The sequence below is a fragment of the Bombina bombina genome, chromosome 3, assembly GCF_027579735.1.
Source record: "Bombina bombina isolate aBomBom1 chromosome 3, aBomBom1.pri, whole genome shotgun sequence".
In the NCBI taxonomy this organism is placed as follows: Eukaryota; Metazoa; Chordata; class Amphibia; order Anura; family Bombinatoridae; genus Bombina; species Bombina bombina.
In genome coordinates, this window is record NC_069501.1 from 862,818,589 (window position 1) to 862,835,832 (window position 17,244).

General features: G+C 37.4%; 1 protein-coding gene across 1 annotated transcript in view; it reads left to right on the plus strand.

Annotated features, from left to right (window-relative positions):
- The window catches only part of UGGT2 (UDP-glucose glycoprotein glucosyltransferase 2), a 991,813-nt gene that overhangs the window by 768,943 nt on the left and 205,626 nt on the right, over positions 1-17,244 (plus strand). The window contains exons 24-28 of the mRNA XM_053707835.1: positions 6,503-6,601; positions 7,545-7,647; positions 8,254-8,333; positions 8,663-8,852; positions 9,426-9,584. Of these exons, the coding sequence (XP_053563810.1) occupies positions 6,503-6,601; positions 7,545-7,647; positions 8,254-8,333; positions 8,663-8,852; positions 9,426-9,584 (631 nt within the window). The remainder of the gene's footprint in view (positions 1-6,502; positions 6,602-7,544; positions 7,648-8,253; positions 8,334-8,662; positions 8,853-9,425; positions 9,585-17,244) is intronic.

Here is a 17,244-nt window from a genome sequence, read left to right on the forward strand (position 1 = left end):
AGTGGTGGCCTTGCCTTGACTTATCGTGAAAAGATGTAACCTGATTCAGGTATTTACGTCCCTTGACGTGAGACCCACGTACTGTTTCCTGCATGCTGTACAAGTTATCAGATATATCACATGAGTGGTTCTACAATTCAGACAGGCACGTATGTCATATTTTGTATCATGTGCCACAGATTCAAACTCTTTTGTAACTTGTACAAACTCTCAAGGACGACAGTGGTGGCTCCCACATCTGTACATGCCTACATGTGTAAGCCATGAACTATTAGTATTGGATGGTTTCTTCAATTGGGTGGGTGCTAATATGGACCCTAGAGTTTTACTCTTTTTGTATGAACATCTGATTCCTGTTTTGACAACTTTTTGTAATTGGTCATCCGCCGCAAGTAGTGAAAAATAATTTCTTACTATTTTACAGATATCATAGTATTGGGAACTGTATTTGGTTACAAAATTTACTCTATCATTTGCTGATACTTCCTTCTCTGATGTTCTATTATATTTGAGTAATTCAGACCTTGGAATGCTTTCCACTACTGCCTCTGCTTTGTCCAAATCCCTTTGTGGATATTTTCTTTTTCTCAGATTTAATTTGAGATCACCTGCCTTATTTTTAAATTCCAAAGGGTCAGAGCAATTGCGCTTAAGCCTAATTACTTGGCCCTTGGCTATCGCAAACCTTATCTGCTTTGGATAGCAGCTCTTGCCATGGAGTATGGTGTTTCCTGTTATGGGTTTGTGATACACGCATGTAGTAACCTTTTTCCCTATGGTACCTCTGAGTGATAAATCCAAAAAATGTGTTCCCACAGGATTAGTTTCATGAGTGAATCTCAAACCCATGTCGTTGTCATTAAGGTAAGTCATGAATAATTCAATGCTTTCCTCTGACCCCTTCCAGACCAATAACAGGTCATCTATGTACCTGTAATACAATTGTATGCTGTCTTTGTGAGGATTGCCATCTCCATAGATGCGGCACAGCTCCCACCAGCCTAGATATAAGTTGGTGTAGGATGGGGCAAATTTTGCTCCCATAGCTGTGCCGCACCTCTGGAGATAGCAATCCCCCTCAAATTGAAAAAAATTGTGGGTTAGGAGAAACTTCACCACTCTTAAAATGAAGGTCTGTAAATCAGTACTATAGTTGGAATAAAAAAATGTGCAGAAAGAATTGTATCACTTCTAATCCCTTGTTATGGGGAATGGAAGAATACAATGCGGCAACAGCCACAGTAAGCCACATATAGCCACTCACCCACTTGAACTGTTCTACAATGTTGATGACATGTTTGGTGTCCTTCAAATGGGATGCCAATTGTGTTACCAAGGGCTGTAAGATGGAATCGGTCCATTGTGACAGATGTTCTAAAAGTGAACCGATGCCACTCACAATGGGCCTTCCTTGTACATTGGTGACAGATTTGTGAACTTTGGGAAGATGGTGGAAACAGGGGGTCCGAGGATGTGTTACGTATAGATATGCCACTGTCTGATCATCTAAGTACCCCTGTTCCCTACCATCATCCAAAATGTTTTTGAGTTCTAGTTGGTAGGCTCGTGTAGGGTCTTTATCCAATTTGACGTAATCATGCGGATTATGCAGTTGGCGATTGGCCTCAGCCACATAATCGACCCTATTCATAACTACAACCGCACCGCCCTTATCTGGGGTGCGTATGACCAAGTTGTTGTTTTTCTCGAGGTCGCTCAATGCTTTTCTTTGGTTAAAGGATAGGTTATGTTTAATGTCAGTGCATGAATCGGCCAAATTAATCAAATCTGTTTCAACCCTTTGTTGGAAGGTTTCCAAAATGGTTCTTCTGTTTTGAATGGGATAAAAGGTCGAATTATTCTTAAAACTGGATTCCCTATTGATGGTGTTGGAGTAATTTCTAGACTCATTCTCCAAGGAGTGTAGGGCCACCACATCACAGAGTTCGTTGAAATCATAAAGAGTATTATTCTCTTGATTCTGTGATGTTGCTCCCTCCACACTACTTGGAGTCATGTCTCCCACACCAAAATGTTTTTTTAGAGTTAAATTCCTAATAAGGCGGTTCACATCCAACAAAGTTTGGAACAGATTGATATATATATATATATATATATATATATATATATAGTCTTTATAGCATGGCCTAGTACTCACGGTAACCTTTGAACCACCGGGGTGCACATCAAAGAGATCCTGCATAATTCTCAGATCCAACATATCGCAAAAAGGAAGGCACTCGCGGGGTTTAATGAGGATAAAGTTTTATTCCTTATGATGTAACGTTTTGGAGTTTTACCTCCGTTTTCAAACTGACAACAAGAATCAATGCTATACACAGCCTTAAATACCCATTCACCTTAATCACCTAGTGCAGGTGTTGCACAACACTTAGCATACATCATCAGACAGTGCCCGTATCTTAGCAACCAACAACAAACAACCTTAAGTGAACACCTTTCACTACAACTAATAATGAACGTGTAAAACTAACTATTCTATATATATTTTATATATATATATATATATACTTTATATATTTTATTTTTCATGTATGCATGTATGTATGCCTTTCATACATACGTTTTTATAATATCCGCAGATATGCTTAATCCCCTCATGTGATAATCGCAACAAAGTGTGTTCTTTTTAATTTATGTGCAAACTCTTAGTTGAGCTTTTTTCCCAAAATCTTAAAAATAGAGGTTTGATAAATGTTTGCACAAATGTTTCCAATCTGTATGTAAAATATCTTACTCAACCGCTATAGGCTGCATCTTTAAGATAACTTTACAGACTGTTACTGTTATTTTCACTTTTAACTATTGTGAATTACTTTGTTGGTGCATGCATACATTGTATCTTTATTTATTGTAACTTCATGTGATTAATGTACTGACATTATGTACAGACGATGGAATGCAAAATTGTCATTGGATCCTTATATAATGGTCTGTTCCTATTTTTTTTTATGTCTTCTTTTTTTTCTTTTCTATATTTCACAATAAATAGTCCCTCATTGTGAGAGTCATATCCACTATTATAACTATTATTTTAATTCCCTTGTCCTTATCCAAAATGGCGCTTCACTGCACTTTCTTTTACTATTACGATTATTATTTTAACTACCTTGCCCTTAACCAAAATGGCGCCCCTCTGCACTGTCTTTTATTATTTTAACTACTTTGCCCTTATCTAAAATGGCGCCCCTCTGCACTGTCTTTTACTTTTTAATAATCCATACAACTCGACACTGAATCACCATATAAAGGCATTTTGGCATAGAACACACGCTACTATAGCGCTATCACTGCACACGATTTACTTATTTATTTATTTGCATCCAATAAAACTGGTTAAAAGATATCGACCATTTTTGCCCTTAAATAAAATGGCAATTTAGTCACTTCTACCCGGAAGTCTTCTTCTGGTAAAACACTCTCTATATCTTAAAGTATATTGCATATACTCTTTCATATTTTTGGACCATGTATATCATAAACACTATACATTATCTAGATAAGTACCATTTACTATTTGAAACAATTGGCCACTCATTTTTTGCCCCTAACCAAAATGGTGGCTCTGGAGCTTAGCTACCTGGAAGTGTTTACTTACCCGGAAGTATCTAACCAGACATTTGGCGCCTAAAACTCGCCACAACCCCTCTCTTTGATTGGCTAAATTAGCCTTTAAATAGTACAACTCTAAATTAAGCTGGTATAGTCTTGATAAAAGCCTCTCTGTCGACCGAAACACGTTGACCTCCTGTGACATACCAGCCTGAGTTCCTATTTGTATATGGTGAGCACTTTTCCTTTTAGTTTAGTTAGCTTTTTTTGTTTTTGTGCATCTGTTTGTTTATTGTTCCACAGGTACCTTTAGATGTTCTTACTCTGAACCAGAAGTTTTGGATAAAAGATTTTCCTCCCCTGGATAAAAGTATTTTCCTCTCTTCTCTGGATCCTTCCACATTGGACCTCCACTGGATGTTTTACTCTTAGTGACTCTTTGTGACTGTATAGACTTTGGGACTATAGTGTCGCTTTATATATGGGATGTCCCTTTATCTGAGCTCAGATTCATTAATATCATTCATTATTTTGTTTATTGCTCTTTTTTGTTATACACTTATTTTGTCATATGTTTGACATATGTTTTTCACTGTTGCTTTTTAAACATTTTACTCTAGAGTGTTAATAACTCTGCTAGATTACCACAGAGTTCTGGCAATCTTGTTCCATATATTCCTTGGATTAAAACTGTTTTTATATACAACATATGTTTTTATATGTTCCTTATTGTCTGTATTTTCACCCTATTTCTACGCTCCTTATTAATACAGTACTATGTGTTATTAATACAGTACTATGTGTTATTTCTACGCTTTTTAGTAATGCAGTACTATGTGTTGTTTTTTGGCCATTATACACCCATATTGATAATCTCTTTGGGCCCAGATTTTCCACCAGCACACTTAAGCCCCCTTTGGGTGGTGCTCCTATGTCCCCACAATTTATTTATCTTATTTGTTTTACCAGTATAAGGTGGTTTTAAGAGCTAAATATGATTTCTGTCCGAAGCTAGTTTCTTTGGAAAATATCAATTGGGAGATTTTGTTATATTCTTTTGCCCTTATCCTCGAAATATGTAGTGAGAACATTTCAATTCTATTTGCAGGCCACAAAGGATTTTAGGCAATCCTTTAAATGTGTTCATTTCTCTGATCCATGGAAAGCTCAGTAGGCCACAGCGTTACTTTAGCTTCCTGGCTGAAACATTTGATTCGCAAGGCTTACTTGTATTTGGGAAAGTTTTCCCCAAAATGCATTACAGCCCATTCTTACATACTTTGACTACTTTCTACCATTTTGATGCGTTTTCTTCTTTTGAAATTACTCTTGGTAGAAAAGTCCTCCAGGCAGCAGTGTCTGGACATTAGGTGCTTGTCTTTGAAAAATGTTTTGTTCTGCCAAACTTACTTGTGCAATTCACAGCTTGGATATTGGTTCCCATGAGTAATGACTTGTGGACTCACCTTATGAAAGAAAACAAAATGTATGCTTACCTGATAAATTTATGGTGATGAGAGTCCATGAGAACCTCCCATTTTCATTATTTTTTTATTTATTTTTCTGGCAGCAGTTCTAGTTTGCATTTCATTTTCACTGTTTTGTTCTTTCCTACCTTTCTACTTTTCCTTGCTTGACATACCAGAGATGATGGGGTGGGGGATTAAGTTCTCTTGGAGTTTTGGAGATCTTTCCCTCCTCTAGTGACCAGGAGTTAAATCCCAGGAGTAATGACTTGTTGACTCTCACCACTATGAAAGAAAGAAATGTATTAGTTAAGCATATATTTTGTTTTAGAGTATGGAATTATAAATGTGCAGTTATAGCTACTTTATCCACAACTCATTTAGGGTCTGATATTCAAAAGATCGTCTGCATGGAGAGAAATCATGCAAAATCTTTTGGATTTTTTTTTAGACCTTATATTGTAATGTAGGAATCTCTCCTTCACATTAAGAACTCAGCATAATGAGATAAACGTCTTTCAAACTACAATTTGGGTTTTTAACATTTTTGTATCTGATTTTTCAAATTGCGCGACTGTATCTAGAATCTTTTCACTCTTATTATCCTATCTGTTGTTATATCTAAAAAGACCAATTCATCTTTATTACTACGACAAATTAACTCTAGTCCCTATTTGTTATAATTAAAGTAATATCTGAATAAATCTGACAAGCACAATTATTATTTCATATGTTTATAATCTTATCAGTATAGCTCCTATAATATACAGTAGATATACTTTTGCTTCTTGGTAAATAATTTTATGCTTTTGATGCAGTGTTGAACAAAATGAAATATACTCAAATTCCATAATAAAAGGGGCTTGCACTTTAAAATCACTTTTAGATGTGTAGTTTTTCATATTTGGCATTCATTTGTATAAACAAATGCCGAATATGGTCCGTGGGTAGCGGCATTTGGCTTTTTCCGGCTCCGGATATATATTCATGTAATAGTGCGACACACACAGATCTGGATTTGCACAGATCTTTTTGTGTTGCTCTATTACATAAATATATCTGGCGCCAAAAATAGCTGAATGCTGCTACCCAGGGCCATATTCGGCATTTGTTTATACAAATGAATGACGTTTATGAAAATCTACTGTTTAAAAAAAAAAAAAAATACAAATGTGGTTGTAAATAAAAAAATGTGTTTACTAATTTCAACTATATTGACATCTACATACACATGCATGAATTTTCTGCTTCAACTATCAAATTAATAAGGCAAACATATAGTAATGTACCATTTTAAAATGCTATTTACACATTAAGGTCAGTAATATTGCAACCTTAAAATTCCTGCCAAACTTTAAATATATTTGGTATTGTTTTTTTTTTAAAAATGTTATTTCCTTTCTTGTTAATGTTTTAAAGCTGTTAAAAGTATTAAAAATATTTTTTATATTTTAATTTTAAAGTAGTCTAAGTGACTTGGTTATGAAGGTGGACTCTCTGTTGTCATCAATTCCCAAAAGTGAGTCAAGGCAAGATATAAGATTCATCAAGCAACAACACAGGTACACATTTATGTTCTAAGGTAATCAAATGGTGACAATAATATGTAGTTATTGTTATAGTCATCTAAATCTGTTTTGATGGCTATTTTTAGGCAAATGCTTTTCTTCCATATATCTCTACCAGATAGTGTCAATTTATCTCATCATCTTGTTAGAGAGAATGCATCAGGAGGGTTTATTTTAGCAAATGGTTTGACCGGCCCTTCGTTTGAATGAGGGGGGTCTGCCCTCTTAAATTACAAGCTTTATGTGCATTAAAGATGCAGGTGATTGTTGTAAAATGACTATATTCACCTCTATCTAGTGTGGGGTTCTGTGTCACTTTCATCTGCCAGGTTATTAGCTAGGCTTGTGCATCCGGATCCTTCATTTGGATCAGAAAGAGGAAGTAATAGCTATTCGTCTCATTTCGGAGCTGGATTGATTCTGGTGCAAGATCACCAAGTTTAGATATGGATTTGCACAGATCTTAATGTGGTGATCTTGCACCAGTATCAATCCATCTCCGAAAAGATTGAAGGATCCAAATGCACAAGCCTAGTATTAGCATAACAATGACAAATATCTCACAACAATGTTATTATATCACAACTTCATAATGCAAATAAATCATATATAACTATATCATAAAACCATTCCAGAGATGGGTGTCTTACAGCTTATATATGGGGTGTGACAGACACCACTAGCTTTATTTTGTTGTTGGTTTCATGGAGCGTGGATCCTTGTTGCTCTGAGCAAATACAATTTATCTGATATCCAAAAAAAAATTGCATGTGCAGTTGTACAAAGTGCAAACTTTTATTTAAAATCCTGATGACATTTTTTTTTTGGTTTTGTTAGTCTTTTATTTTTAGTTTCGACAGGAACTCAGTCAAATTGTTTAGTCACCCCTCTTTACCAATGCCAATTTATTTTATGACTTTTTCTTTTCTTTTTTCAGTTTGATAAAAATTGATCCCCAACATGATGGCCCTTATTTTGATGTCCTAGCTGTGGTCGACCCTCTTTCAAGAGAAGCACAGAAGTTGTCGCATTTTTTGATTGTATGTTGTTACAGTTTTTATAATTTCATTAAATCAGTAAGAAATCTTTAGTACTTAGAATGACTTTACACATGCTTTACACTTACTATAATTCAAGTGTTAAAGGGACACTGAACCCTTCTTCTTTCTTTCTTTTTTTTCTTTAATAATTCAGATAGAGCATGCAATTTTAAGCAACTTTCTAATTTACTCTATACAGGGTGCTATTGTCTTCTTTCTCTTGCTATCTTTATTTAAAAAGCAGGAATGTAAAGCTTAAGTGCCAAATAGTTTTTTTGGTTCAGACCTGGGTTATGCTTGCTAATTGGTTTGCTAAATGCAGCCACCATTAAGCAAGCGCTATACAGGGTGCTAAACTTAAAATGGGTTGGCCCCTAAGCTTTAAATTCCTGCTTTTTTAAATAAAGATAGCAAGACAATGAAGAAAATGTAATAATAGGAGTAAATTAGAAAGTTGCTTAAAATTGCATGCTCTATCTGAATCAATTTAGGTTTAGTATCCCTTTAAGCTTAGTTTACACACACAAATTTCACATATGTTTATAAAGATTATCCAAATAATTGTGTTTTTTTTTGTTTGTTTTTTAAATATAATTTTTTTTTCAGGTACTTGGCCGTCTTATAAATATGAAGCTAACTATGTTCATGAATTGCAAATCCAAACTGTCAGAAATGCCTTTAAAAAGGTAAAGTCAAGTTGTTTATATAAATACTTTGACCTTTCTTCATGCTAGTTGTATGAAGGTTGCTTTAAAAAACTGTCAGTGAGGTCATTTGTATCTATGAAATGATAGCGTTTATTTGTGGAGGAAGATAGACATTAGGTAAACAAGTTAATGATCCCTGTGTGATTATTTATACAATAGAAGACGATTGTGTTAATGCTGTCTTTGTATTGTAAAGCACAGCAAATTGTCTTGAAACCACAACTAGACAGTTATTAATTGAGTACATTTTAAGATGTCCCCCTTTGATCTCAGATGTACTAAATACGTCTCTCAAAATCTGTTTATAGCTTTTACCGTCTTGTCCTTGAACCCGAAGTGACATTCTTAAGTAATAACAGCCTTTCATTGGGGCCTACTGCAAAGTTTTTGGACATGCCTGAATCACCACTTCTCACTTTAAATATGATCACCCCCGAGAGCTGGTTGGTAGAAGCAGTGCAGAGCTCAGGTGATCTCGATAACATTCATTTGCAAGATGTGAGTATGCTTGCGAAAGAAAATGTATTCTTTTCTTTAGTACTCAGGCACAACACAATTACATTCATTTTCTTGTATAAAAATAAAATTCTCTCATTTAATATAGCGTATTATTTAAAAAAAAATCATTGTTAAAGTTGCGCTCTTGTTTCAGCGGATGAGCAAATAAAAAGCAGGTACACATACATATGATCCAGTCACTAAAAGCACAATCAGGCACAACACAATTAAAGGACATTCGGTTTTAGAAATAAAACAATGATTTATTTTGATAAAGTGATTTATAAAAACAATTAAAAATAAAGAAAAAAATATAGTTAAAGTGTGTCACCCTGGATAATACAGCTGAGTGAATAAAAAGCAGTTATACGCACGTATTCAATCACTGACCTTGTCTTTATCTGGAGTAGGATGAGCGGGTGCTCCAGGAATGTAACTTTTAAGTCATTAACCTTTTTGAAACAGTTAAACAGTAAAATAAGGGATAATATAACGTTCTAACAAATCAATCTCTTTAAATAAATTGTTTTTGTTAAATACAATATAAGGTGACCATTATTCTGATCTTCACAGATTGATGGCATTGTTACTGCTCATTATGAACTAGAGTATTTGTTACTGGAAGGACACTGCTTTGATGTGACCACTGGGCAGCCTCCAAGAGGTCTTCAGTTCACATTAGGCCTAAAAAATGATCCTGTTGTGATGGACACTATAGTCATGGCTAATTTGGTAAGTATTCAGTACAGTGAAATGTTAGAAAATGGCTAATATAATAAACATAAATGCTTTTTGTGCAGCAGCAGCTACTGTAAGAAATAATGGGCTGTACAGAAACCTGTTTCTGTTTGTTTAGAATTGTTATTTTTACGAAAAACACCACAATTTTTGCAGGATGTGTTCTGTTAATGGTTTTTTACCTGTTATTTGGAATAATTACTGCAATGTTCTAAAACCCAAAGTCCTTTGTAATCATGAAATCAGATACTACAGATTCAGAACCTCTAGTTTATTGTAATACTTAGAACCAGATTTACGCTAGTAGTTAGACTTTACACTACTTATGTGACGATTAGTATGCTCAGCCTGCAGTTCTAGTCCTAGTATATTTTTTTACCTTTTTTTTTATATAATATAGTAGTACGTTTCATTTTTATTACATGGGATCCATGTTTTGTTGAATAATGTTAGTTTGCTGTATAATGCATTTGTCAGCCATTTTGTATAGGACTGGCAACAAGCTTTTAAAGAAAATATATGCTCTGTCCCTTAACACTTCTCCTTACAAAGTTACACTACTGTTAAATGTTTAATGTGGTTTGGAACTTAAAAGTTTTGTTCCATATAATGTTATGGTTTCTTTTATCGCATGGTAAGAGGCCACCTGCCTTCACATGCGGGAATATTCCCTTCCTGGCCACTAGGAGGAGGCAATAGAAACCTCAACACACCAGAGCTTTAAATCCCTCCCACTACCCATGGTCCTTAGTCATTTTCTTTGCCCCCTTGATGAGGAGTGAGGTGAAAGTAAAGTGCAGATCTACTCGTCGTTGAGAGGGGTCCTGTAAGCGATCTGAGGCCCAGTTCCTCCTTGCAGTAACCTGTCAGTCAGAGGGGAAAACAAGGAGTTATCAGCCAGGCAGTGAAAATGTATTTTCTCAGTAAAATTGCCACAGGCACCCAAGGTGAAATGTGGACATGTGAACTAATATCCTTGACTACAGTGAGCTATTCCTTGTGGCATCCACAGCCCTCCCTAGGTGAAATAGGGACTTGTCCACCAATCCCCTAGGTTGTAGAAGCTGTTAATGATTTAGGATCCTTGGCCTTGAGCCTGCACTGCCTAAGATGGAAACATCTCCTGGAAGCAAGTTGCTGCAACTGAGGTAAGCACAGTGTGGCCCGAAGGCACTTACAGTTAAAGGATCTAGGAAAGCAAAATGAAACTTGAATGATTCAGATAAAGCCTGTCATTTTAGGGCACTTTTACTTATATTTTCAAATGTGCTTTGTCTCTTGTGATTGGTTAACTATGCTATACTGTTCCTTCAGCAAAGGATAACAAGATAATGAAACAAATTTGATAATAAAAGTCAATTTGAAAGTTGTTTAAAATTTATGTTCTATCCAAATCATATTTTTTAGGGGGGTTTCCTGTCCTTTTAAATACTTTGCATAGTCATAGCCCACTGACTATTAGTATAAACATGTACACATGCTTCACATAGTCTGAGGGCATACATTTGTACACCATACCCCTTATATTAGCAGTTGATCTCACTTTTAGGCACTTTTAAAAATAATGTATTTTTTAAGGTTATTGTTGCTTTAAAGGGACAGTCAAGTCCAAAAAAACTTTTAAATAACTTTCCAATTTACTTTTATCACCAATTTTGCTTTGTTCTATTGGTATTCTTAGTTAAAAGCTAAACATAGGAGGTTCATATGCTAATTTATTAGACCTTGAAGACTGCCTCTAATCTGAATGCATTTTGACCACTAGAGGGCATTAGTTCATGTGTTTCATATAGATAACATTGAGCTCATGCACATGAAGTTACCCTAGAGTGAGCACTGATTGGCTAAAATTCAAGTCTGTCAAAATAACTGAAATAAGGGGGCAGTCTGCAGAGGCTTAGATACAAGGTAATCACAGAGGTAAAAAGTGTATTTCTATAACAGTGTTGGTTATGCAAAACTGGGGAATGGGTAATAAAGGGATTATCTTTTTTTTTTTTAAACAACTAAAATTCTGGTGTTGATTGGTGTTTAGCTTGGTCGGCTTAGCACACTCAGAAGTCACTTTGGAGCCATACTCATTGTATTTTCCTTAATCTGCACAAAGTTTCTCCTTTTTCCCTTCGGGTTATAGGCTTTAGCTCTCACTGGTAGTACAGGTGCGATAAGGGTTTACCTTTTAAGCGTGCCTTTCCTTTCCTGTTCCTGTGCTGCTGTAACCTATTCAGTGTGTGATTAAGGATCTTAGGACCGGGGGAGGAGATTAATGCAAATCTGATAGATTGGTTGGTTGTTCAACCCAATTAACATTTTTCTTCCACGTGTTTTACTATGCAGAGCAAGAATCAAGCAGGAACAAGCCTAAGCGATTCTGATTGCTCCAGCATGGCCTCGCAGGATTTAGTTTGCAGATCTGGTTCAGATGTCCTTGTGCCCACCTCAAAACTCTGAATTTGAAGGCATGGCAATTGAACCCTGAATTCTGTCTCAGAGAGTTTTCTCTGACAAGGTTATTGACACCTTGATTCAGGCTAAGAAACCTTTTGCTAGATGTATTTATCCTATGGACGCGAGTCTCTCCAGATGGGGAGCTGTTTGGGGTGCCAGAATAGGCACAGGGCCTGTGGACTCGAGATGAATCCCTCCTCCTGATCAACATTCTGGAACTTTGAGCGATCTTCAATACTCTGAAGGCTTGGCCCCTTCTGGGTTTGACCCAGTTTATCAGATTCCAATCAGACAACATAACCTTGGTAGCTTACATCAGCCATCAGGGGGGAACGAGAAGCTCCCTAGCAATGAGGGACATATTTTGGATTCTGGAGTGGGCGGAGGCCAGATATGGGTCGAGGTCCAGGGATCCTCAGGCGGAGCTAATAGATGCATTAGCAGTGCCTTGGAGGTTCAGTCTAATCTACCTTTTTCCGACGTTACCACTCCTTCCTCGCGTAGTGGCCCGCATCAAACAGGAGCAGGCGTGAGTGATACTGATTGGCCGCGAAGGATGTGGTTCACGGATCTAGTGGGGATGTCATCTTCTCCTCCATGGAAGTTACCTTGTCGCAGGGATCTGCTGGAACAAGGTCCTTTTCTTCATCAAAATCTAGATTCTCTGAGGCTGACTGCGTGGAGATTGGACGCTTAGTCCTCGCCAAGAGAGGTTTTTCTGAGAGAGTTATTGATACTCTCATTCAAGCCGGTAAGCCGGTTACTCGTCGCAGGTGTAGAGGACCTACTTATTCTGGTGTGAAGAGCATGGATTTCCCTGGCATAAGGTCAGGGTTTCCAGGATTCATTCTTTTCTCCAGGATAGTCTGGAGAAGGGCCTTTCGGCTAGCTCTCTTAAGGGACATATTTCTGCACAAGAGGTTCGCTGAGCTTCCAGACGTCCAGTCCTTTGTTCAGTTTCTGTCTAGAATCAGACCTGTTTCGACCTAGCGCTCCTCCTTGGAGCTTAAATCTTGTTCTTAAGGTTTTGCAGAGGGCTTCGTTTGAGCCTATGCACGGCCTTGAGATTAAATTATTATCTTGGAAGGTTCTCTTTTTACTGGCTATTGCCTCGGCACGCAGAGTATCTGAGATGGCTGCCTTGCAATGTGAGCCCCCTTACCTAGTATTCCATGCTGATAAGGCTGTTCTTCGTACTGGGTTAGGTTTTCTTCCTAAGGTTGTTTCTGATTGAAACATTAATCAGGAGATTGTTGTTCCTTCCTTGTGTCCTAGCCTTTCTTCTTCGAAGGAGCGGTTACTTCATAATTTGTATGTAATTCGGGGCCTTGAAGTTCTATCTTCAAGCCACTAAGGAGTTTAGACAGACTTCTTCTTTGTTTGTTGTATACTCTGGGAAGCGTAAGGGGCAGAAAGCCTTGTCCACTTTCTTGTCTTTTTGGTTCAGGAGCATTATTCGCTTAACTTATGAAACAGTGGGACATAAGCCTCCTCAGAGGATTAAGGCTCATTCTACTAGAGCAGTGGCTTCCTGTTCAAGAATAAGGCATCTATGGAGCAGATTTGTAACCTGGTTCTCCTTACATATCTTTTAAAAATGTTACAAGTTTGACGTTTTTGCTTCGGCTGAAGCATCTTTTGGGAGAACGGTTTTGCAGGCTGTGGTGCCCTCAGAATAGGGCCCGCCTCTCGTTTTAGCCTCCTGTTTTCATTCAGTGTCCTTTAGAGCTTGGTTATATGTTTCCCACAAGTAAGGAATGAAGCCGTGGACTCTCCTCATATTAAGATGGAAAACATAAATTATGCTTACGAGATAATTTCCTTTCCATCTGTATGAGGAGAGTCCACGGCCCCCACTCGTTTTCTCCGTTGGGTGGACCAAAATTTTTGTTCTTTTGGCACCATTTATACCCTGATATTTCTCCTACTGTTCCTTCTTCACTCGGCAGAATGACTGGGGATGAGGAAAGTGGAGAAATTATTTAAGCCTTTGGCTGGGGTGTCTTTGCCTCCTCCTGGTGGCTGGGTTCAGTATTCCCACAAGTAAGGAATGAAGCCGTGGACTCTCCTCATACAGATGGAAAGGAAATTATCTGGTAAGCATAGTTGATGTTATTATGTGTGGTATGCCTCACATTTTGTGTTTGTCAGTAAGAACAGCCTTTTTACAGTTACATTGGGGCTTAAGTGTGCTTCTATCATCCGCTTGTAGCTGATCATTTTTTTTTCTTTCCCTCAACTATAGTGTACTTCCTCTTTAATGCTACCGAGTATATTATACCTTTAGAGAGCGCGCTCTGACGCCTCTTGGCACAGGTTTTTCTTTCTATATTCTGGCGGGTTGGAGCATGCAACACTCCATTCTGGCACTAGAGTTAAGAGATTTTCCTGCCACTTTTCTATTGTGCTCTTCTCCCTCAGCGCAGAAGCGGCCATTTCAGCATAGCTGATTGTATAGCAGCGCTTCTCTACTGTTTCCATCTAGATCAGTGTTTTTAGTGGTTTGAGTACCCTAACTATTAAGCGCTGGGGAAATACTCCATCAATATTTGTCCTAAAAACAGATTTCTTTCATGTAATTAACAAGAGTCCATGAGCTAGTGACGTATGGGATATACATTCCTACCAGGAGGGGCAAAGTTTCCCAAACCTTAAAATGCCTATAAATACACCCCTCACCACACCCACAAATCAGTTTTACAAACTTTGCCTCCAAGGGAGGTGGTGAAGTAAGTTTGTGCTAGATTCTACGTTGATATGCGCTCCGCAGCAAGTTGGAGCCCGGTTTTCCTCTCAGCGTGCAGTGAATGTCAGAGGGATGTGAGGAGTATTGCCTATTGAATGCAGTGATCTCCTTCTACGGGGTCTATTTCATAAGGTTCTCTGTTATCGGTCGTAGAGATTCATCTCTTACCTCCCTTTTCAGATCGACGATATACTCTTATATTTACCATTTCCTCTACTGATTCTCGTTTCAGTACTGGTTTGGCTTTCTACAAACATGTAGATGAGTGTCCTGGGGTAAGTAAGTCTTATTTTCTGTGACACTCTAAGCTATGGTTGGGCACTTTATTTATAAAGTTCTAAATATATGTATTCAAACATTTATTTGCCTTGACTCAGAATGTTCAACTTTCCTTATTTCCAGACAGTCAGTTTCATATTTGGGATTATGCTTTAAATTATCATATTTTTTTCTTACCTCAAAAATTTGACTTTTTTCCCTGTGGGCTGTTAGGCTCGCGGGGGCTGAAAATGCTTCATTTTATTGCGTCATTCTTGGCGCGGGCTTTTTTGGCGCAAAAATTCTTTTCCGTTTCCGGCGTCATACGTGTCGCCGGAAGTTGCGTCATTTTTGACGTTATTTTGCACCAAAAATGTCGGCGTTCCGGATGTGGCGTCATTTTTGGCGCCAAAAGCATTTAGGCGCCAAATAATGTGGGCGTCTTATTTGGCGCCAAAAAATATGGGCGTCGCTTTTGTCTCCACATTATTTCAGTCTCATTTTTCATTTGCTTCTGGTTGCTAGAAGCTTGATGTTTGGCATTTTTTTCCCATTCCTGAAACTGTCTTATAAGGAATTTGATCTATTTTGCTTTATATGTTGTTTTTTCTCTTACATATTGCAAGATGTCTCACGTTGCATCTGAGCCAGAAGATACTACAGGAAAACCACTGCCTGCTGGATCTACCAAAGCTAAGTGTATCTGCTGTAAACTTTTGGTAGCTATTCCTCCAGCTGTTGTTTGTAATAATTGTCATGACAAACTTGTTAAAGCAGATAATATTTCCTTTAGTGATGTACCATTGCCTGTTGCAGTTCCCTCAACATCTAAGGTGCAGAATGTTCCTGATAACATAAGAGATTTTGTTTCTGAATCCATAAAGAAGGCTTTGTCTGTTATTTCTCCTTCTAGTAAACGTAAAAAGTCTTTTAAATCTTCTCTCTCTACAGATGAATTTTTAAATGAACACCATCATTCTGATTCTTTGGACTCTTCTGGTTCAGAGGATTCTATCTCAGAGATTGATGCTGATAAATCTTCATATTTATTTAAGATGGAATTTATTCGCTCTTTACTTAAAGAAGTACTAATTGCTTTAGAAATAGAGGATTCTAGTCCTCTTGATACTAATTCTATACGTTTGGATAAAGTTTTTAAAGCTCCTGCGGTTATTCCAGAAGTCTTTCCTGTTCCTAATGCTATTTCTGCAGTAATTTCTAAGGAATGGGATAAATTGGGTAATTCATTTACTCCTTCTAAACGTTTTAAGCAATTATATCCTGTTCCGCCTGACAGGTTAGAATTTTGGGACAAAATCCCTAAAGTTGATGGGGCTATTTCTACCCTTGCTAAACGTACTACCATTCCTACGTCAGATGGTACTTCGTTTAAGGATCCTTTAGATAGAAAAATTGAATCTTTTCTAAGAAAAGCTTATCTATGTTCAGGTAATCTTCTTAGACCTGCTATATCATTGGCTGATGTTGCTGCAGCTTCAACTTTTTGGTTGGAAACTCTAGCGCAACAAGTAACAAATCGTGATTCTCATGATATTATTATTCTTCTCCAGCATGCTAATAATTTCATCTGTGATGCCATTTTTGATATTATTAGAGTTGATGTTAGGTTTATGTCTCTGGCTATCTTAGCCAGAAGAGCTTTATGGCTTAAGACCTGGAATGCTGATATGGCTTCTAAATCAACTCTACTTTCCATTTCTTTCCAGGGAAATAAATTATTTGGTTCTCAGTTGGATTCTATTATTTCAACTGTTACTGGTGGGAAAGGAACTTTTTTACCACAGGATAAAAAGTCTAAAGGTAAAAACAGGGCTAACAATCGTTTTCGTTCCTTTCGTTTCAACAAAGAACAAAAGCCTGATCCTTCGTCCTCAGGAGCAGTTTCAGTTTGGAAACTATCTCCAGTCTGGAATAAATCCAAGCCTGCTAGAAAGGCAAAGCCTGCTTCTAAGTTCACATGAAGGTACGGCCCTCATTCCAGTTCAGCTGGTAGGGGGCAGGTTACGTTTTTTCAAAGAAATTTGGATCAATTCTGTTCACAATCTTTAGATTCAGAACATTGTTTCAGAAGGGTACAGAATTGGTTTCAAGATGAGACCTCCTGCAAAGAGATTTTTTCTTTCCCATGTCCCAGTAAATCCAGTGAAAGCTCAAGCATTTCTGAATTGTGTTTCAGATCTA